This window comes from Gadus morhua, chromosome 7 (genome assembly GCF_902167405.1).
Source record: "Gadus morhua chromosome 7, gadMor3.0, whole genome shotgun sequence".
Classification (NCBI taxonomy): domain Eukaryota; kingdom Metazoa; phylum Chordata; class Actinopteri; order Gadiformes; family Gadidae; genus Gadus; species Gadus morhua.
This window is the reverse complement of record NC_044054.1, coordinates 31,514,284-31,537,644: the sequence shown is the minus strand read 5'-3', so window position 1 is coordinate 31,537,644 and position 23,361 is coordinate 31,514,284. Positions and strand designations below refer to the sequence as shown.

The following is a 23,361-nucleotide window of genomic DNA, read 5'->3' as shown; positions in this document are numbered from 1 at the left end:
TCAGATGGGGAAATCGATATCTTTTCCGCCCTCTAGTGGTTTGATTCGGAGAAAAGGATAATGTTCTCCAAATGACACTGGTTCTATCGATTCTTCTATTAATTCATTTATTTTGGCAAATTAAATATGTTGAATAGGGTATTAGATCTAAGCAGAAATGCATGTTTACATCCAAGTCAATGACAGAGTTTGAGACAAATTAAATAACCTTGGTGGATTTATTTCTTGGTTTGTGAGGTCCAAGTGTAAAGCTGCATCAAGAGATTTATGACCACTAGAGGGCAGCTATGGTGAGTTAAGCAACGTCAACCTTCTACCATTTTCTAATCAAATACATATAATAATAATCCCCAAAAAAATATATACTGCACTACGCTGTCCATATTAGGACTAGTTCATGGGTTTTCTGTTTGTATCCAAGCAACTTGTACCACATAATATTACAAGTTCTGTTGAGAGGCAGCTTCGGTTTTCTGAGGCGATAACGTCCTACTTTCCCGTCGCCCTTTGAACGCAGCATCACGTCTCCTTGGCGCCATGTTGGCTGAGGCTCTGGTGGTCCGCGGCGGATGAATGCAGCCCCTGATGAACCATTGTCACATTTTACCCCATAACACGGCTCAGAATCACCGCTCCGGATGACAACCCTGCGCGGCCACAACCACACTCGACATGTCTGCGGGGATTCCCGGGTAACTGCACGGGGTCGGGGTCTGCCTTTTGATCGGGGAGGTTAACGTGTAGCACTGCTATCACTGGAGCTATTACGGCTAGGCTAGGTGATAGGTGGCCCGGGCTTAGGCAGATAGAAGGGGGGTATGAAGGTGTAGCCCCCTGGTCGATCCACTGTTTCGATACATGACGGGTTGGGGTCGAGCCTGACTTAAAGCTGGCTGAGGACCCTTGGTTTCATGTCGGGGATTGTTTTTAAACAACATCACTCAGTCTAACTGGTACTGGGTACCAGTGCTCCCCAGACCGTGTGTGTTACACGTTACAGGGGAGTTCTAGCGTAATGTGAGCTGTCAGCTTCCTGCGTCCAATGAAGGGTATGACTATGTTGGATCACTTTGACATGGACTAGGTCTTGACTAATAAGAACACGTTAGTTAAAACGTTAAGTAATTGTGGAAACTGACGGCAAAGTATATTGTTATGCGGTGTTAATGCGACGTTCAGAACAACATGGGACATTACAACACATGGTTTAGGGACGAAGTGTATAGTTACAGCCCCAAAACATTGGTCAGAAAGTTAGCTCCTCAATATTCGAATAATACTTAAACCAACCCAACCAACATTACTCATTTGCCATTATGGTCAATTCTGCTTTTCCATGATTTATCATATTTACGATGCTCTGCGGATTAGATTTCAGGAAATTACATTTCCAGTGACGCCATGGATCTTCCACAAATATTTACCTTCAGATACTAGCGATGTTGATTAACTTCGAAATTAAATGCATCATAACATATGGGAGGGTCCATCCAGATGTGTATGGAAACCTGATCGTTGATGCATCATATATCTGGGAGGACACTCCCACTTGTGATGTCGCCAATGTACATTTTGAATGTTTGAAATTCAGCTGGACCAGACGGTCACATTTTAGTTGTAAAAAAAATAAGAATGTAGCCCATTTATTAAACCGATAGATGGGGTTCGAAACAGAAATAAACTCCTCGAATTTTCCCAACGACTGTACTGGGCCATGAGTATTTTATTGATTATAAGATTTTATTTAAAGTTTTATTTTTCTTGATAACTGCCTCAAAGGAATACTCAGACTTTTGGCAAAATACGTTTATTTTTTCACAGCATGCAATCTTTTCTCCATCAGCCCATGCTCTATTTGACTGAGTGGCACTTGAATGAGTACAGCATTCCAGATTCTCCAAAGTAAAGCTATTTTAGTGGTTTCATCCATCAGTAAACCGTGAATAAAGAAATTTAAAAAAAAAAACGGCGATTTTGTAAGAGCTTCATTCAGACGTTTACTCAAGCGAAGCTTCGGTAACCTCTAGTGATGTCCCACAGTGATGAGTAGCACAGGGACTAAAGGTAAATGACTCCAAATGTAGCTCTAACATGTGGCTCTGTGCATCACCTTCTCTGTGTTGTTAGCCAACCTGCAAGCAAGCTCAATGTCCTGGTGAATAAGCTGCACGAGTTCCTCGCTCATCCTCCACTTGAAGAGGACATACCAGAAGGTACGCAACTCAAACAAGGTGGATTTACTCATACCAAACCAAACAGTTTTAATAATGAACGGAAATCAGTGAACTAGCTGATTTACTACTATCCTTTTAACTATTAACTTAAATCTCTTAACTCGTCATGTTTTCCACAGGACTTCAAAACGGGGGCCATGGTTTTCCAAATCCAACAAGTCGGACTGCGGAGGTGATTTATACTACTTGTATTTTATTATTACTTTATTACATGATTAACGTTCAGCTCCCTCGCATCAGGGCTAGTTCATGTTTGCCAATATTGTGATAAAGATAATGAACGTATTTATTTAGTTGAATTGATGGGCTTCTGTTTGGGGAATCTTTACAAAGATAAACTATAGTAAACATCATTAATAATCACAGATGGCAAATGATACTGGGAAGGAATACATAAAACATGTGCAACAAGAATATGCAACAGTTCAAATCCATATAAGATACATTGCCCGAATCCAAAGCAAGTAACCCAAGATCTGTGTAATTAGTATGATTATGATTATTATATTACTGTTATCCAATTATTCATCTTTTGTTACCGATCAATGTACTTCTATCTGCTGGAATATCCAGTCATAGTCATTAACATAATTGATATGGTGTTGAATCTCGCCTTACAGGAATCAAGACCCAAAGAGTCGGCCAGGTCTTCTGGATCAAAGAGGTGGGAGGGCTTTTGATTAGAAACCAGATTGAGATGCTAAAGTGGTTGAAAGGTGGTTCAAGTCTTTCCTCCCCCCCGTTACAGGAAAGCCTCTGTTGTGGTGAAGCACTCCGGTCTGGACGAGTCTGGGGAGTCCACGGAGAGCGAGGAGGAAGGGGAACCTCTGTTGGTCGGTTCTAATGGACACCTGGACATCAGCAGACTTCCTAAAGGTGGGTGGTTCAGTGGTTCCTACACAGGTTGGAAGTCCTTTAATTGCGGTCTTCCTTGATATGTGAGTCCGACTTTTTGCCAAAGTCCAAATGTACCAGGAATTCTCCTTGAGGGTGTAGGTGTGGGCAATTATTCGGGGATCAAAAAGCAGTTCTAGAACGCTAAATATATAATTTTAAATATGGTTTGAGGACTGGGAAGTTGTTTCGAGGGGATCCATAAGCCAGTCACTATCGGCTCAAACCATATCTGCTGAATGTTCTCGTAGCAACTGTAGTTGGGACTACGGAGACATTTCAGGTTGCACGATTCCTCCGTCTGTAATATCCCCCAATGAACGCCGTGATGATGATTATGACAGGTATTTTATTCGTCCCCTTGGGGAAATTCAGGCATCCAGTAGCTCACAAAGTCAGTCAACAGACGGTACAAATTGATCATAAACAAAATGGACACCTGTAAAAGTCAATCAATCCTTACGTGCGCAATGGCAAGGAAAGGTGGGATTTGTCTTGTTAAGCGGCGCTGGTGTGTCCTCTCCCCACAGGAACCGTGCTTGTCCGGCCCGAGGCCGTGGGCGGCTCCAGGGACGACTTCAGGGGCCCCGAGTTCCGCAGGTCGGGCGTCTCCCGGAAGGAGTTCACCAGGAGACGGGGAGGTCAGCTCACACTCCCAAACCCGAAATGTCCTTCCTTCCGTGTGTCGGTGGGCCAGAACCACACCGGCCGCGCCATCAGACAACGAAAAACCTCAGAGCGCCCCTGAATTGGTGAATTCAGGTGTTCTCAAGAGTTTTTCAAATTCAGCCCCGAGAACGTGACGCTTATTCATCGGTTTGTGTTCCGCAGCGGTCGGGCATTACGAGATCGTGAGCTGCACGGCGTGCGGTCGGCAGGTGAACCACTTCCAGAGAGACTCCTTCTACCGCCACCCCATCCTCAGAGTGCTCATATGCAAGGTGAGTCTTCCATGGCTTCCACCTACCCACCAGGGGCATAACTGTCGCCGCACGACGACCAGCGTTCCGATTGGTTTGAGTGACGACTGAAGGGGCGGTTCCGTTTTTAACTCGTGTGTTTTTTTTCGCTCCTCAAGTCTTGCTTCAAGTATTACTCGAGTGACGACATAAGCAAGGACGGAGATGGGATGGACGAGCAGTGCAGGTACGGTGCCCCGCACACGCCAAAAAGGGTTGGAGCCGACTTGGTCCAGAAGACCCGCCCACCCCCCTAACGTGTGTTTTTCCCGGTCCCGACGTGCAGGTGGTGCGCCGAGGGCGGGAACCTGATCTGCTGCGACTACTGCAGCAACGCCTTCTGCAAGAAGTGCATCCTGCGGAACCTGGGGCGCAAGGAGCTCTCGGGGATCGTGGAGTGCAAGTGGTACTGCTACGTGTGCAACCCCGAGCCCCTGCTGGACCTGGTGGTGGCCTGCGAGAGCGTCCTGGAGAACCTGGAGAACCTCAGCCGGCACCAGCAGCAGCACCAGCAGCGGAGGCACCGGGAGGAGCCCGAGAAGGAGGCGTTCGCCGCCCTGCCCCCGCGGCCCCAGATCATCTCCTTCGAGAAGTGGGACCACAGCGGCATGGACGGCAACGTGGTGTTCAACTACAACGCCCTGGAGGTCCCCAAGGCGCTGGTGAAGAACGCCAAGCAGCTGGTGGACTCCACCAACGCCCTGAACGCCACGTTTGTGGAGCTGGTCAAGAGCGTGAGGAGCGACAAGCGCACCCGCGGCGCGCGGCCGCTGTACCTCAAGGCCTTCCTGCTGGTGCTGAAGGGCCTCCGGCGGTCCCACGAGCTGCTGGAGCAGAGCCTGAAGGAGGTGTTCTGTGACGTGGACCTGGTGGACTGCTGCGAGGCCGTCCTCCGCCCGCAGCCAGACACGGGAGTGGAGCCGCCGCGGGGCGACGCCGGGTCGGCGACGGAGCTCGCCGACCGGAGTCGTTTGACCGACCTGCAGAACCTGGCGGCCGAGCATCTGGAGAAGGACGACCCTGAGGTCAAGGGGCTGATGGACGATGTCCAGACCTTCTACGCTGAGAAGGCTGCCTCCGAGGACGCAGCTCAGCCGCCGCAAAGACCGGCACTCTTAGCCCCGAAGGCAAACCTGAAGCATTCTCACGGTTTGCTCAAAAAACTTGTATTGAAACTCACACCTGTGCCTGTGGAACAACAACAACAACAACAACAGGAGCAGCAGCAGCCGGAAGCTCCCGGTGCCGTCGGCGAGGGTGTGCAGGTCTCCGACGAGGTCAAAGAGGCGTTGGGAGCGGAGGCGGAGCCTCAAGACACTGGCGTCTGTCTGATGAAGGACGCGGAGGAGAGGGCGGCGGAGGCCCCCGCCGAGTCGCCGCGGCCGGAGGAGGAGCAGCCAGACAACCGGCGGTGTCCCAGGGTGAAGACCACGCCCCTCCGGCGTCCCAGCGACGTCAAGGCCCAGCCCTCGATGTCCACCGTCGACAGCGGCAGCGACTCGGACCCCGAAGGCGCGGCGGCGGCGGCGGCGGCGGTGGCCGACCTGGCCTCGGATGCCTCGGCCCCGGGGAGGGACGACGGCTCGGAGGAGTCGGACGAGGTGCCCGCCGCCCTGCTGCAGCGCGCCGCCATGACGGCGCACAGCTCGGACGAGGACGCGGCCGCCGCCGCGGCGCGTCCCGCGCAGGTGAAGAAGAAGTGCCTGATCCCCATGTCCCGGGCCACGCCGCTGTCGCCCAACCGGGTCTACCGCAAGCGGAAGCTCTACTCGGAGGCCAGCGGGAGGCGGGCCAAGGCGCGGCGGGTGGGCTCGGGGTCCTCCTCCGACGACCCGAAGGAGGCCGAGGAGAACGTCGACGGCGGCGGCAGGGGGGGTCCCCCGAGCGCTGAGGTCACGGGGTCCCGTGTGGACCAGCGCGGGCCCGTGCTCGAAGACCCGCCCGCCGCTAGCGCGCCCACGCCGTCCGGCAACAGAGCCAAACTCCCGAGGAAGAGCCGGCGCCCCTCCTCCCCTTCCTCCTCCTCCTCCACCAGCGAGGGGGAAGAGGCGGGACCGGGCGCGGGCACCGGATCGGGGAGCGAGTCGGACGACCAGCGCATGAAGACCATCACGGAGAACGTGTCCTTGCTGGGAGCCTCGGGGTTCCAGCAGTCCTCCGGTAAGAGCCCTTCTACTGTTGCCATGGAGACCTGCTGTGTGTCTGAGAACGGTTAGCATGTAGGGTCTCTCGATTGGTTCGTCGTCGGAGGTCACGCATGAGAGCTTTGGTCACGTGTTGGGATCTCTGACATCAACTCAATTCTACCCGAGAGAATCCGTAAACAGTTGGACCACTGTTTGTATTATCTTCAATAGCGATTGAAGATAGCAAATGCTACTAAAACGACTTTAACCTTTCAATAGACGATACAACATGTGATTTGTGTGTGTGTTGTAACGGAGCATCTGTTCCATGTGTTCTTTGATCAAGGTGATGAAGACCTGTCCCACTCTGGGCCCTCTTGGGCAGCAGAAGATGACGATGACCCAGAAAATAGGTATGGTTCAAAAACTTTGGACATAGTGCCTCATACAAGCGCGGCTAGATGCAAGCAAAGGCCTAACAGCTCACAACCCAGGTCCGTTCCACAATCTGACCTCAAAACCGCCCTATCGCTGAGGTCCAAGCCTAAATCCGGCCACAAATGTCCCCAAACCCGCAGGCGCAAGTCCCGCCCCAAACCGTTACCAAATACGCGCTCGAGCCAGGCAAGACCCAAACGTAGCTGCAGTCAGGCCCAGGGAAAAGTGAAGTACTCACTGTGATGAGGGGCTTCACGTATTGTCTGGAAGTCTTACCGCCTTCCTCCATACTCAGTGACTCTGAAACCGTCCTCTGTGGTTTGATTCTCTTGTTAAAAGCGGTGGGCTTTTTAGTATTCCGGAGTGTAGCGAAGACGCGGTCACTCACCCTGAACTTCAAGAAGTGTTACTCACTGATTTGCACCCCGTATTCTATTTGTTGTTCTGTTTTCGTTTTTTTTTTTCTGCCTTTTCAGTTTCACTGTGTTCCACTGTTACTCCCGATGCACAAGAGAGTAAAAAACGAACATGCTTTTAACGTTATGTAAAGCATAGATACTCACTGAATGCTGTGACGTACGCAGGTGAAGTATGCAAGTTTACAAGCTCCCGTCTGACATTTCATTCGGAAATACCTCCGAGATGTAAGTGAGAGCGATTTATGATACCAACCAGTATAATACTAAATAGGGATGCACCGAAATGAAAATTCTTGGCCGAACATTTTCGGTGGCCGGATATTCGGTGCATCCCTAATACTAACGTTTCTAGAAACACTAAGATTGGACTCTTGACGATTGGAGCGCGACATGCTGCTCTTTGCACATAGAAACTTAGATGCTTCACCTCATCCTGCCGGTGCTGTACCACAGAACCAAACCCCATGCTAAAGTTCTACTTCTCCTCCGCGGAGACCAACTTGATATGTTTTAACTCATCTAGGAAATGACTGTTGTACAGGACCGTCTGTGAATACAACACAAATCCTGAAATAAAGGAGATTTCACACTATCAGTGATAATTGTTTGGTTTTGCGTCACCTAGGTCTTCAACTCGAGGCCATGAGGTCCCGTTAGTCCCAGGCATTTTCCAGACGTCTCTGGGAGCTAATGGCTTTCAGAGTAAAGGTGTAATTTGGGCTTGGGTTGATCTGAGTGCCCATGTCTTGTTACGAGGGTTCAAAGTTTGAATAGACTATTTATTATTTTACATACCTACGCCTTTTAATTAGTCAATATCTAAAAAAAAGGTGATCATCTCCCACCCACGTTTCCTGGGAATAGCTCGCACTTTCGGTGTTTTCTCCTGGAGAACGTTTAGAGAAAAAAAATGTATACCAACCAAGGGTGAGGAAACTGGATTGCAGTCGATTCCATTTCTAACCTGCCTTAATGTTCCTGTGTCATGCTGTCGAAGCACCCTCGAAGCCTTGCATCATCCCCGGGTGTTCTTGTAGGCGTCAAGAGGGCCACAAGACGGGCCACGCCCAGCGGAGGGCCGTAACCGTGATTAAGCAGCATACGTACGAACCACTTCCACACTGGGACATTCAAATGCATAAATAGGTGCATTCAGACGATCGCTTTTTGGTCTGGCGTGTCATTTTAAAATGACTAAGTTTAAATTACTTATGTGGAAGATGAGATGGCTCTAGTTCCTATTTGGGGTTAAGGTCCCTGTTTATTATGATCGTGATCATTCTGTCATGTGTCGCCCTGCCCTCTTCACTTCCCGAAACGGAGCGAATAACTGGAAAGCACATTTCCACAGCTAGTATTCTATCGACTTTAGGGGTCAGCGTGATGGTGTGTCACTCCTAACCGGGCCGTCATCCACAGTAGTTTTAGACGGTACCCTATTAAATGAACGTCTGGACAGGACATGTTCTGTGGACGCTGAGGAACCAGATCTCCGTTTCTGCCCTCCTCGTAGTGGGATTGGGACATGGAGTTTTATGTCCTCCATGAGTCTGCGCACTTCTTCCATTTCATCCTAACGTCTGACCCAAAAATGTCCCATGGGAGTCCCGGCAGAAAAGATCAATAATGCTTGTGGTTCAATTAGCTGTCAGAGGACCTAGCCTAGCCCAGCATAGGGTACCCTGTCTGTAGCTAACGCTAGTTACGGAGCTCACTGAGCACACGGTAAACACAGAGTACGCTCACGTCTTCATCATGAGCGTTGATATGATATATCTCTTCCCCACCTTATTTGTATAAAATTCAAGTGATGACAACATGACGCCCCAGTAAAACCAGACTTTATTGACCTCCACCTTAGTTTTACTGCTGCTGCGTCAAACTGATATAAATGCCGTAAATGAACGTCCCTTCCCTGCTCCCTGTCAAACGACAACTGGAAGTGCTTCTGCGGTCAGCAGTAGTGGGAGGAGAGCTTTCCAAATTTCCAAATATGCAAAGTATTGCAAATGCTGCCGCCCTGACCTCGTCGTGCAGACCCCCCCGTGACCTCCCGGGCTGCAGACTGTGTTTTACTTTCAGGTCTTGTGGTGGATGGTTCTCGGCTGGCGGCTGATGTGGTGGTGGTGGTGGTGGTGATGATGATGGTGTTTCTTCCTGAGTAATGGGTCTCATGTCTTTCTCCTTTCTCTTCCATATGCTTTCTCTCTCTTCAAAGATGACGACCCCGCTCAGGCCTCCACTGCCTTAGATAAGCGGGAACGTTCGAGCGCATTCTAATAAGAAGTATTTAGTGTTGGCGCAGGGCCCGGTCCGAGGGGGTATCTAGACTGACCATCCCCACTGAACTCGGTGGGGTAGAACAAAAGGCCTTATCTCAGCTGGGAGGGCCCTGTGTCTGTGTGTGTTTCGTTGTGTAGAGACAGTGTGCGCCCTGGCAAGGGGGTTTTGTGCGGCAAAAAAAAACAAAGACTTGAGGCGAAACGAAGCTTGCCGCCGGACAAAGGAACATTAAAACAATGTTTATGTTAAACATATTTCCAGTGCTAGACATGTAACGTGTGCATTATATCCATGTTTCTCGTGTCATGCATGTCTTAGCATCCTGTTGTTGATGTTTTGTTTCAAGATTGACTGAAATGAGCTCCGCGCCGCCAAATCTTCTGTAATAAATTATTACATCTGATGTCTCTGGTCTTTTTATGCATTTTCTTTTCGATCATAAAACGTTTTAAGTATAAAATGATATTGTGATTATTGTTCATTTAGATGTTTAAATTCGATGTATGTACCTTAAATCACAGATCTGCTCATTGGCATCTTGGAGCAAAAATAATGACAATGCATGACTGCCTATTTGACTCTATGGTCGCTGCCTATTTAGGTTAACGAGCAGAGGAAAGCATTCACGGACACAGTTTGAATAAACGAGATTGAATCCATGAGCATTTTCATAGATGTGATTCAACCCCCCCCCCGCCCATCCCCATCCACGAAACACAGCTGCAGATGCACATCTGGTCAGGAAGGGTTGCATGTAATGATGAAATGACCCTCAGGTACTCTCTCCTTCTCTTCCCCCACTTCTGAAGAATCGCTAAGAAAATACTCTTGGCCCAAATCAAAGCCGACTACTCTTCGGGGGACGATTTGTCGTCGGACGATGACCTGCAGGAAGAGGAAGACTCCACTTCAGAGGAAGAGGAGGGGGTTGAGGGCAGGAAGGAGGACGAAGGCGATAACGGAGGTAAGTGATGAACCCAGACTTCCAACATGACTCATGGTTTTGAAACGCTTGCAGGCGTCTCCCAAGCACAGACCTGTAGCGCATCTCTTGTTTATGCCACCAACCTTAAAGACATCTAGTTAAACTGATCATCAGCCACTGGTACCTACCCGACCACAAGGGGTCCAGCGCTGCCCAGCCAGGCCTGTAATCATAATAATGTCTTTGGCCCCTCTGCGTACGTGTGGCGCTCAGAGCGGGAGTCCGGCTCCGCCTCCGAGGCCTCCGGCAGCGGGTCCGACGCCCCCGGCAGCAGACACCACCTCCTCCGTCACAAGCTCACCTTCGGGGACAAGGCCCCCGCCCAGAAGGAGGGCAAGAGGACCGCCAAGACCCCCCGAGAGGCTGACCGAGGTAAGCCGGACCCTGTGGGGGGCAGGGGGCTACAGACCCGGGAGCAGGGGGGGCTGATGTGTCGTGTTGCTTGCGGTCAGACGGCGACAGTGGCGGGGAGGACACGTCCACGACGTCGGTGTCTGATCAGGACCTCTGTGAGGAGCTGAGTCTGTCGGAGGTGGACGAAGGAGACGACGAGGGGGGGGAGGACGAGGAGGGCGGAGGAAGGTCCAAAAGGTGCGAGCCTGGGATTGGTGGATCTCGAAGCGTCCGCTCTTCACTTCAGTGTGTTGGGAGGTTTGTCGTTCGGTGTGAGAAGGTGTAGGGGTGGGCTGAAGGGTTTGCTCTCCTCTCGGCAGGGGGTCTGTCAGCGGGGACAAGGAGGGCACCCGGAGCTACCTCCAGAGGCTGCAGAAGACCATGCCGTCCTACATCGTGCTGTCGGACTCTGACAGCGCAGGGAAGGTATCTGAACACCACCGCACTGGTGTTGGCTCTCATATCCCCCTCCCACCCTTACCCCCCACACCACCCGTTAACTGGACACCACCCTTAACCCTAGACACCACCCTGACACTGAACATTTACCTTTGCACATTAAACTTCATCTGTACTTCCTGTGCCAAGGGTACTTCCTGTTCCATCCTGGTACTTCCTGTTAAGGTGGTTCTCCATGGAAACCCACTTTAGACACTTTAGTCTAATTGTGCCCAACCCGTCACCGATGTAATCCTTGCATGTTGTGTCTCCCAGGAGGAGGAGGAGGAGGAGGACAGCAAGAACACGTCGAAGGGCAGGAGGAAGATCCGCGGCATCCTGAACGACGAGCACCTCCGTGCGGAGACGCTGGCGGCGCTCCGGGAGGAGGAGGAGCGCCGGAAGCGGCTGGCGGAGCGGGAGAAGCAGAGGGACGAGCTCAGAGAGGTGAGGCGGCGTCTGGTCCGAGGGGAGCTCCAGTCAGAACCTCCTGGGCTCAGATCAGCCTAACCGTATTGTAGGGATGCTTGATTATGGAACAAATCATAATCACGATTAAAACATGATGTATTTATTCAGCATGTCTCTCCCAAAATTTTTTTTTTTTTAATCTAAAATATTGTAGAGATCTGCATTCAGCGGTTCTTTCTTTGTTGTCGTTTGACGCAAAATCGAAATCGCGATCAAAATTCGATTTATCGCCCAGCCCTACCTTACTGTACCTTCAAAACAAAAGCTACAAAGCGTTACGAGCGATAAACGCCCATTGACTTTCAATAGACATGAGCGATAAAGCGAAAGGAGCGATAAAACGAGAGTTACGTATGTAGCTATGGTTCTATTTCATTCTTAGTGACCGCCAGAGGCAGTGCTTAACACTGGATGTTATCCATCGTGCATGCGCAGGTCGAGTATTTAATATCAACAAAGTCACACGTCACCGGGGATGACGTCGGGCTGCCCGTCTATATAAGCCCACGTCACTCTCCAAGATGTCCCTTCAGAATCTCCTTGCAAGATTCCGAGTGACGGAGAACTCTGGCGGTCATCCAGAATTTATAGAAACGTAGTTACATACGTAACTCTCGTTCTATTTCATTCTTACTGACCGCCAGAGGCAGTGCTTAACACTGGATGACTATTACCGACGTAGTCACGAGGAATCCTGTACCCACCTATTAGGAAGGGCCTGAGGGTTCCTGAACAACAGCAGCTGACCCTGTAAAACGGGCAAAGGTGCATACTGAAGCCCAGGAGGCCGCTGCACAAATCTCAATTAGAGGCACTCCTCGTAGTGCTGCCCAGGAGGTGGAGACACCCCTGGTGGAATGGCCTCTGATGTTAAGAGGGAAAGGCAGTCCTCTTGACTTGTATGCCTCCTCAATTACCTCCACCACCCACTTGGAAAGCCTTTGTCTGGTCAGCGCTTGCCCCTTCCTCGGGCCCCTGTAGCAGACAAACAGGCCATCAGACTGGCGAAAACCAGCAGTTTCCTGTATGTAACATCTCAAGGCTCTCGCCGGGCAGAGTAGTTCTCCTGAACTAGCTTCCTCATCTGGCGGGTGTGAGGGCCCGTAAGCTGCTAGCTCTATGACCTGATTATAGTGGGCCGAAGGCAGTCTCTTTGGAAAAAAAGATGGGTTAGGCCACAGTGCCACCCCTGTGCCGTCTGAGTTCCAGTGTATGCACTGTTCACTCACCGACAACGCATGAAGCTCACTCACACGCTTGGCTGACGCGATCGCTAGAAGAAAGGCAACCTTTGCCGACAGCCATTTCAGTGGCGCCTGATCCAGGGGCTCAAACGGGGGGAGGCGGAGGGCTCCAAGTACCAGAGGTAGGTCCCATGAGGAAACCTTGACACCCCGTTGGGGGTTCCTCCGCTGGACCCCACCATCTGGCTATCAACCTTAATGTGCCTGGATGAAATGGCAGCCACATAGACCCTTAAAGTGGAAGCAGATAGTCCTTTCCAGTAAGGACTGCAAAAAACGCAGTATAATTGGCACTGAGGAACACTCCGGTACCTCTCTCTGAGCCTCACACCACTTTCACACCATATCTTCCACCTGTTAGCATAAAGTGCCCCGGTGGAGGGAGCTCTTGAGTCTATGATGGTTTGAACTACCTCCTGGTCACATTCCATTATAAGTGGATCAGGCCCCTCAAGGGCCAAACCCATAGCTGCAGGCACTCTGGTCTGGGGTGCCAGATGTGGCCCCCCAGCTGTGAGAGCAGGTCCCGCCTCTAAGCGACGACATCAGCCTACCAAGCTCTCTGGTCATGAAGGCAAACGCCTGCAAAGATCACTCAGACTCTGCACTGGATGATTGCAAGGACTGAGACAGGGCCAGTATCAAATGGGACAAGGAGTTCCCGATACGGCCCATACGTGCTGCTGTGTCATAGCACTTCGTTAATAGGTCATCAGTGATGCGACACTGTGGCCTGGGACAGCGAGCATTCGGCCTCAACACCTCCTCTGGTGCCACAATGAGGGAGGTAATGGTCGGCGCCAAGGCTGGCATTCGGTCAAGTCCATGCTTGCTGGCATTCGGCATTGAAGCCAAGGCCCTGCTGTCACTGGTGTGATGAGATAGAGATCTGGGGTCTGGCCAGCATCTGTGAAGCTCCTCAATATATGGCTGGGAGGGAGGAACAGAAAAAGTATCTCGTGGCGGGACACGCCTAAAGAATGCACTAGCTGGAGCGATTGCTGCTGGAGCCTCATCCACCCCTAAGCGTGCCAGTGCCATTCGGACCACTGGCTTAACTGTGGCTGGGGAAGCTTCTGAGCCTGCCCTAGACCCACTCCCTATATGCTGGGAGCCATCTTCAGAAGCCTGGGTAGAAGCCTCTACCTCACCCTGTCCCGGCTTCATAGAACATAGCTTCATAGGCTTCATAGAACTGGCTACAGGAAGCCCTCGTAGACGGGGCATCTCCGTCCCATTCTGGCGTAGTTGGAGCCTCAGCCTGCGGGATTGACCCCTGGGTTGACGCCAACCTGACTGGCTTAAGGTTAAAGAGCCAACTCTTAATCTCAGCGAACTCTGACACTAGCTTGTCCACTTTGGCAGCATAACCGTCAGCCTTCCTAGCCTTCTTCCTGGGCGGGGCAGCCCTGGCTGGGGAGCGTACTCGTACCACTGGTTCTCTTCCAGGCGGGGGAAGCTCACCTTCAACCTGAGGTCCTTCCACCTCGGCTAGTCTTGCCACTTTTAGCCCATGTGGCATGAAACTGCAATTCATACACTGATCGTCGGACAGCCCCTCCCTCAGGTGGACCACACCGAGGCATGCGGGGCATTCATCATGTCCATCTAGGGCTAACATTGGAGCTGTCACGTTAAAATTGTACCGGGGGTGAAAATTGTACCGGCCAACGTCATCAGTTGTTGACAACTTGACAACTGATTTGATTGGGTTGTCCGTTGCCGGGCAGGTTTCAAAAAACATTTGGCTCATGTTTCCAAAGACGAAATAACATAATACAGATAACGGATCGCTAGATAACACTTGTTTTTACTTTATATTTGTATTGTATTGAATTGTTTAATCGAATTTAGCTAGTAAACTGAGTGTTTAAAGCAGGTTTCAAAAACCATTCGCGCTTATGTTGCCGAACACCAAATAACATAATACAGATAACGGATCAATAGATAGCACTTGTTTTTACTTTATATTTGTATTGTATTGAATTGTTTAATCGAATTTAGCTAGTAAACTGAGTGTTTAAAGCAGGTTTCAAAAACCTTTCTTGTCACGCTCAATGAAGGAGTGCAATGAACGAGCATGAAAGTTTGCGAATGTTCAAGAACCTTCCTACGTCATTCGACGCGATCGCCCGTTGCCAGGCAACAGACGATCGCGTCGTCTGTGGCCAGGCAGGTTTGGAATTAGTCAACAACTGATGACGTGGGGCGGTACAATTTTCGCCCCCGGTACAATTTTAACGTGACAGAGCCATGCGTGGCAAGTGTGGCAACCATGTGAGCATAACATGTTGGGGGAATTAAGCTATCCAAAATAGTACTTTTCGGGAGTCATTTTGTAGTTTTTATAGCTTTTATAGCTTTTTATAGCTGCTAGGCGTAAAGAGTTCAACGTTCAAAGATCGCAGTCACGATCGTAATCTCCGGTTAGTGCACCACGGAGTGCACGTTTAAGGGTACTCATGGAAGCATGGATATTGGAACTGGTCTACCCTGAACGCTACACAGTTATGGGTCATCGTGTGACCCCCATCTCCCTCCACCCATTCCCCTCCACCCCTCCCCCTCTCCTCCACCCCTTCTCCTCCACCCCTCCCCCTCTCCTCCACCTTTTCTCCACCTCCCCCTCTCCTCCACCTTTTCTCCCCCTCTCCTCCCCTTTTCATCCCCTCTCCTCCACCTTTTCTCCTCCTCCCCCTCCCCCTCTCCTCCACCCCTCCCTCTCCTCCACCCCTTCCCCTCCACCTTTTCTCCCCCTCCCCCTCTCCTCCTCCACCCGTCCTCCACCAGGTGATCGTCATCGGCGACGAGCTGTCCCAGGTGGTGGAGCCCATCACCACCAAGCTGGTCCTGGACCTGGACGGGCCCACCAAGGAGCCTCTGGTCCAGGTGCACCGCAACCTGGTCACCCGGCTTAAGCCTCACCAGGTGGACGGTAGGTCACCCCCTCCCCCTAAGACCCACCAGGTGGACGATAGGTCCCCCCCCCCCCCCCTAAGCCCCACCAGGTGGACGGTAAATCTAGCCTTCCCTGTAGTTACATCACATGTGGGCGTGTCCGCCCAGATGCATGCTGGGATGGATCGACCTACCCGTTGGTATGGTCCTCTTGTGATGTCACTGGCGGTAGATTCCCGGTTCGATGCGGCCTCCCCCCCTTGTGATGTCACTAGCGGTAGATTCCCGGTTCGATGTGGCCACTCCCCCTTGTGATGTCACTAGCGGTAGATTCCCGGTTCGATGCGGCCTCCCCCCCTTGTGATGTCACTAGCGGTAGATTCCCGGTTCGATGCGGCCTCCCCCCCTTGTGATGTCACTAGCGGTAGATCCCTGGTTCGATGCGGCCTCCCCCCCTTGTGATGTCACTGGCGGTAGATCCCTGGTTCGATGCGGCCTCCCCCCCTGTGTCTCCCCAGGGGTGCAGTTCATCTGGGACTGCTGCTGTGAGTCGGTGCAGAAGGCCAACTCCTCGCCGGGCTCGGGCTGCATCCTGGCCCACTGCATGGGCCTGGGCAAGACGCTGCAGGTGACCTACGCCTGCACCCCATCCAGGGCCGCGATCACTGCCCCCATCACCATGCTGTTAATGGTTTATGGCTGTGCCAAAAAATGTAGTTTTCCGTTGCAAGATTCCATAATTAAAACGACAATTTCCCGAAATAACGTTTGATAACAAAATTCCATTACGATATTCCAGTACAATACTCCAGTGGGAAGTCCATTAAAATGTTCCAAAATGATATTCTATTACGATATTCCGTTACAATATTGCAAATATTATATTTTATTACGATGTATACAATTACGAAATTGTGAAATGATATTCCATAGCGATGTTTAGAATTGATAATACATGACGATATTAAAAAATGATATTCTGTTATGATGTTCAATTACGAAACTACTGGATAGTGGAATTCCATTCCCACGTTCCGGTCCGGCCTTCCATGTGACGCTCCCTGTGGCGTTCCCGGTCCTCTTCCAGGTGGTGACGTTCCTCCACACCATGCTGCAGTCGCGCTGCCTGCGGTTCCGGACGGCGCTGGTGGTCTGCCCGCTCAACACCATCCTCAACTGGGTGGCCGAGTTCAGCAAGTGGCAGGAGGGGATGGGCAGCGACCGGGTCACGGTACACACACACACACTGTATACACACACCCACGCACACAGACACACACACACACACTATATACACACACACACGCACACATGCACGCACACACACACACACAGACACACACAGTATACACTAGGGATGGGCACGAGTAGTAAATTCCAAACTCGAGTGATCGAAGGAATTCCTCGAGGATCAATCGAGTACTCGTTTAATCGAATCTATTTTTAGAATGCAACGCATCTGCAGCAGGAATAGGCCTGATGATGAACGGCAATATTACCAACCAAACATGTAATGCTTATTCTCCATCAAAACAGTCAGAGTCATCAGAGTATTCATTATTTATTTTTGCAAACGTTCAAAACACATTTTCCTTACAAAAATAAATATGCGTCTCACAATTTAAATCACGTCGAAGCACGGCCTGTAACAGTTTAAAAAAAACAAAAATGAAACAAGTAGCCTAACCATTGCAAATAATTTAAAGCTGCAAATAAAACGGCAGCAAATGGACTATGGAAATACTCAGCGCTGTGATCTTCTCTACACGGCCGCCCGGGATTACAGCTGCGTCTTGCGGCGGTGAACATAGCCGACACACTCGGTTGCTGCGGGTCTGCTTTCCCAAACTCACCGTTGTGTTTCCGGAGCATATGTTGCCGGCCGCATAGTACTTGTAGTACTCTGGTAGCTCGATTTCGCTTGGCATATTTTACATTTCACCTTATGATCTCCTATTTCTTTAAAGTATTTCAATTCTTCGCCGCGCTTTGCTTTAACCGCCATCCCTAACTTTTTGAATTCTGGCGTGCCTGCACACGGCACGGCACGCGCCACACTTAAATTTTATACATTTCATTTGTTTTTTACCCACGGAATGCGTTAGTGGCGCCGCACAGAAAATTGATACATTTGCTTCAGAAAACGTTGTTTTTGTGTGTACATGCAAACTCGAGTTTGCCGGTTCACCAACCGAGTTCATTTGTAACGAGGAGTACTCGAGTAATCGATTCCTCACGCCCATCCCTAGTATACACACACACACACTATATACACACACACGCACGCACGCACGCACACACACACACACACACACACAAACTATATACACACACACACACACACACACACACACACACACTATATACACACACATGCACGCACACAAAGTCACGGTACACGCACGCACACACACGCACAGTTGCACACTATATACACACACAGACGCACGCACACACACACACACATGGAAACGAGGCATTCGACTGAGCGGGTTCTTTGGTTGTCGTAGCGTAGACTTGAGGGGATAACCCCTCCCTCCGGGCTGCTCCACAGCCAGGGCTGCTGCTTATTGGTTCATAGTGCAGCCAGGGCTCCGGCTTATTGGTTCATAGCGCAGCCAGGGCTCCTGCTTATTGGTTCATAGTGCAGCCATGGCTCCTGCTTATTGGTTCATAGCGCAGCCAGGGCTCCTGCTTATTGGTTCATAGCGCAGCCAGGGCTCCTGCTTATTGGTTCATAGCGTAGCCAGGGCTCCTGCTTATTGGTTCATAGTGCAGCCAGGGCTCCTGCTTATTGGTTCATAGCGCAGCCAAGGCTCCTGCTTATTGGTTCATAGTGCAGCCAGGGCTCCTGCTTATTGGTTCATAGCGCAGCCAGGGCTCCTGCTTATTGGTTCATAGCGCAGCCAGGGCTCCTGCTTATTGGTTCATAGCGCAGCCAGGGCTCCTGCTTATTGGTTCATAGCGCAGCCAGGGCTCCTGCTTATTGGTTCATAGCGCAGCCAGGGCTCCTGCTTATTGGTTCGTAGCGCAGCCAGGGCTCCAGCCTATTCATGAATAGACTTTTCGCAAGATCCAGATCCCTTGGCTAGTCACACCCACTCAGAGGAGGACTTTCCTCCTCTCTCCCATTGAACCCCATGTTATTCACCGGCCGCCAACACTTTCGGGGAAATTAATGGGAGTCAATGGAGGCGATAGGGGGTGCTAATGTCTCTTTACCCAGGTAAACAAACATAACATTATACAAAGGCATTAAAGTAGTCATATTTAAGGGGATTAATTCATTAAAGTAGTCTGGACAACATTTTTAATTCTCAACAATATAAAGGAGGATCTTCCTCACTCTCCTCACTGGAGAAGCCTCCACTGAAACACGCACACGCTAGAACACACACACAATGCACAAACACACACGCACACACTATATACACACACACCCTATATAAACAGACACAAAAACTATACACACACACACGCCCTATATAAACAAACACTATGTACAAACACACACACTCTCTCTCTCTCTCCCCCCTCTTTCTCTCTCTCTCCCCCCCCCTCGCTCTCTCTCTCTCCCCCCCTCTCTATCCTCCCCCCCCTCTCTCTCTCCCCCCCTCCCCCCCCTCTCTCTCCCCCCCCCTCCCCCCCTCTCTCTCCCCCCTCTCCCTCTCTCTCTCTCTCTCCCCCCCCTCTCTCTCCCCCCTCCTCTCTCTCTCCCCCCCCTCCCCCCCCCTCTCTCCTCCCCTCCCTCTCCCTCTCTCTCTCTCTCTCTCTCTCTCCCCCCCCCCCCCCCCTCTCTCTGGTAACAGTGCGTCCTCCGTCCTGCTCTCAGGTGACAGAGCTGGCGACGGTGAAGAACGCGGTGGGCCGGCAGCTGGCGCTGCAGCGCTGGCAGCGGGACGGGGGCGTGATGATCATGGGCTACGAGATGTACCGCAACTTCTCCCTGGGCCACCGGATAAAGGATCCCGGCGCCAAGAAGGTCTTCCACAGCACGCTGGTGCAGCCCGGTCAGAGCCCCGTCTCACGCACGCACGCGCACGCACGCACACGCACACACACACCCCTGGTCAGAACCGCCACCTACAACCTGTTACACACCTGACCTAGCTCAGAACACACACCTGACACATGCGTGCGCGCGCACACACACACACACACACACACACACACACACACACACACACAAACACTATATTCGCACAAACACACTATTTACACACACACGCGCTATATATACACACACCTGACCTGGCTCAGAACCTGTCTTGATTCAATATTAACTTTATTTCTAAAACGTCTTCAACACAAATAACATGGAAATCCGTTATGGACGGAGCCAGGCGAAGGGAATTGTCCTCATCGGCTCCTTCATCGTGTGTCCTGGTGTCTGACCCCTGACCCCTGACCCTGCAGGTCCAGACTTTGTGATCTGTGACGAGGGCCACATCCTGAAGAACGAGGCGTCCAACATCTCCAAGGCCATGAGCTCTATTGGGACCCGGAGGAGGGTGGTGCTGACCGGGACCCCCCTCCAGAACAACCTGGTGGAGTGTAGGTCCTCTCTCACACACACGCACGCGCGAGCGCGCACACGCACACGCACACACACTGTCTCTGTACTGTCTAACCCCTACCTGCTCCTTAATGACCTGTCTCTGTACTGTCTAACCCTTACCTGCTCCTTAATGACCTGTCGCTGTACTGTCTAACCCCTACCTGCTCCTTAATGACCTGTCTCTGTACTGTCTAACCCCTACCTCAGGGGTCTTCAACTAAAATTGAACAAGGTCCAGTTACTAAAAATTCCTTCCAAGAAAGGTCTGAACCTCTAACCTACCACGTCCTAATAGCTTACTTTTGTCAAATACAATCAACACGGCATATTTCCTTATAATTTCAGATGTATTTATTTTCAATTTCCAAATAGCTTACTTTTAACAATGAAAAACAAGTAAGACAAAGAAACGCATGTTAACATTTCAAGTAAACAAAACAGGTACATTAGGCCTGCATTTCAATAAACATCAAAAGTGCATAAGGTCTACATTTCAAGTAAGCAAAATAGGTACCCCATCTGTAGTGACTGAGACAACCTTTGTTAGATCAATCCCCCTCTTGCATCTCCTTAATAGCCTCTATTAAAGACTACAATATCTTGTAGTCTTGCGTGTGTCTCAAGTGGTGTTAGACCCAACAGGTCCTCGCAGATCTCTTTCTTGTCTTGATGAAAAAATCGCACATAAACCAAAAGCTGGGCATTATCCCTTACATCTGAAGACTCATCATTGGCTAAGGACATGCATGGGGCACTCTGAACAGCCGCATCAAGCTGTGACACTGCGTCATCTTTTTTTTCTGATACATTTTTTATTTTATGATTTATACAACAAACAGATAGACATATAGAAAACGGTTAGGCATATGCACAAATAAGACAACATACTACATTTGACATAAACACAAATAAGACAACATACACCAATAAGGCATAAACGCAAATAAGACAACAATTGACATTAAACAGTTACACATACACAAATGAGAAAACACACAACATTCATCAACACGCACTCCCCCCCCCCCCCCTCAGATGACGAGTGCGTCATCTGATAACATTTGATTAACACAATTCATCCCTTTGTTTACCTCCAAGTAACGCCAAGGCGTTCAAGCACTCCTTCACAACAGTCAAAATCCATGCAATCTCAAGTGAGCATTCATTTACACGTTGCTGGCCTGTAAATGAGTGTGTGAAGACTCGCGTAGACCTCTCATACTGAGCTCTCAGCTCGGATATTTTCCACCCTCTTACTTCTGACTTCTGGGGATACTTTTCCTCGAAGGATCTGTGATTGGATTCGTAATGTCATTGTCTAACCCCTACCTGCTCTCTGTACTGTCTAAGGCCTAAAAAAAAAAATTGCTTGGTTCCGGTTTCCGACCGACCCTGTCAATTTATGTGCGACCCAAATTATTTTATGAGCTTTATAAAAAAAAAAAAAAAAACTATGCAAACTGTACTTACGTTTTGGTACAGCACCTCTTCATTCTGTACAAGGATGAGCGAATTTTCTCGTTTTTAAATGAAAACAACCTACCTATCTTTCGCTGCCGCTGGAAAAAATAAAATAAAAAAATAAAATAAATTCCCTACCTACCCATGACCTCAACTGACAACCAACAGGAACCAAACTTTTTTTTTTTTTAGGCCTAACCCCTACCTGCTCTCTGATGACCTGATTTGACTCTAAGTGTCTTTAGATTGAAGCTACTTCTAAGTAACTCCATAGATATGGACAAATGCCTCCATGTCCAACACAGTACGTAGGCCCCAGACTAACCCGGTAGATCCACCAGTAGGTGTTGACCAGCGCGTGTCCCCACAGACCACTGCATGGTCAGCTTCATCAAGGAGAACCTGCTGGGCTCTCTGAAGGAGTTCAGGAACCGCTTCATCAACCCCATCCAGAACGGCCAGTGTGCCGACTCAACCCCCCGCGACGTCCGCATCATGAAGAACCGCGCGCACGTCCTGCACGCCATGTTGGCCGGCTGCGTACAGGTACTGTACTATACTGACTAGGGTATGTATTACATACTGTAGTAGTACTGGTATCTGGTACAGTTACTGTACTGACACTGACAATAGTATGTATTACAAACTACTGGTATCTGGTACATGTACTGTACTGACACGACCACTGGTATGTTTAGTACTGGGTTATATACTGTTCTAGTACTACTGTACTGACACACACATGAACTGTTTAGTACTGTAAGTGAACGAGAGAGGGGGGTAGAGAGAGAGAGAGTGTGAGAGGGATTTAAAGAAGGGGGGAGAGAGTGTTTGTGGGGGAGAGAGAGGGGGGGAGAGAGTGTGAGGTGGGGGCGGAAGTGTGTTGGAGATGGGGAAAGGGAGAGATTCTGTGAGCGAGAGGAAGAGTGTGAGAGAGAGAGGAAGACAGACAGACAGAGACAGAGGAAGACAGACAGAGGGAGACAGACAGAGAGAGAGGGAGACAGATGGAGAGAGAGGGAGACAGACAGAGAGAGAGGGGGGAGAGAGTAGGAGAAGAGTGTGTTGGAGAGAGAGGGAGACGGACAGAGAGAGAGCTCACGTTGTGTTCTCGTTCTCCCCCTAGAGGAGGGACTACTCGGCCCTGACCAAGTTCCTCCCCCCCAAACACGAGTACGTCATGGCGGTGAGGGTGACGCCGCTGCAGTACCGCCTCTACCGACACTACCTGGACCACTACATCAGTAAGACCCTCTAGTACTGCCACTACCTGGACCACTACATCAGTAAGACCCTCTAGTACTGCCACTACCTGGACCACTACATCAGTAAGACCCTCTAGTACTGCCACTACCTGGACCACTACATCAGTAAGACCCTCTAGTACTGCCACTACCTGGACCACTACACCAGTAAGACCCTCTAGTACTGCCACTACCTGGACCACTACATCAGTAAGACCCTCTAGTACTGCCACTACCTGGACCACTACACCAGTAAGACCCTCTAGTACTGCCACTACCTGGACCACTACATCAGTAAGACCCTCTAGTACTGCCA

General features: G+C 50.4%; 1 protein-coding gene across 1 annotated transcript in view; it reads left to right on the top strand.

Moving 5' to 3' along the window:
• Nucleotides 1–512: 512 nt before the first annotated feature.
• Nucleotides 513–23,361, top strand: part of atrxl (ATRX chromatin remodeler, like) — a 36,337-nt gene continuing 13,488 nt past the window's right edge. Inside the window, exons 1-22 of the mRNA XM_030360416.1 lie at nt 513–692; nt 2,128–2,213; nt 2,354–2,406; nt 2,855–2,898; nt 2,983–3,110; nt 3,659–3,769; nt 3,960–4,069; nt 4,207–4,274; nt 4,374–6,247; nt 6,560–6,626; nt 10,163–10,317; nt 10,552–10,710; nt 10,791–10,929; nt 11,052–11,157; nt 11,446–11,616; nt 15,675–15,819; nt 16,301–16,410; nt 16,870–17,013; nt 19,615–19,792; nt 20,199–20,336; nt 22,172–22,347; nt 22,928–23,045. Of these exons, the coding sequence (XP_030216276.1) occupies nt 673–692; nt 2,128–2,213; nt 2,354–2,406; nt 2,855–2,898; nt 2,983–3,110; nt 3,659–3,769; nt 3,960–4,069; nt 4,207–4,274; nt 4,374–6,247; nt 6,560–6,626; nt 10,163–10,317; nt 10,552–10,710; nt 10,791–10,929; nt 11,052–11,157; nt 11,446–11,616; nt 15,675–15,819; nt 16,301–16,410; nt 16,870–17,013; nt 19,615–19,792; nt 20,199–20,336; nt 22,172–22,347; nt 22,928–23,045 (4,300 nt within the window). The 5' untranslated portion in view covers nt 513–672. The remainder of the gene's footprint in view (nt 693–2,127; nt 2,214–2,353; nt 2,407–2,854; nt 2,899–2,982; nt 3,111–3,658; nt 3,770–3,959; nt 4,070–4,206; nt 4,275–4,373; nt 6,248–6,559; nt 6,627–10,162; nt 10,318–10,551; nt 10,711–10,790; nt 10,930–11,051; nt 11,158–11,445; nt 11,617–15,674; nt 15,820–16,300; nt 16,411–16,869; nt 17,014–19,614; nt 19,793–20,198; nt 20,337–22,171; nt 22,348–22,927; nt 23,046–23,361) is intronic.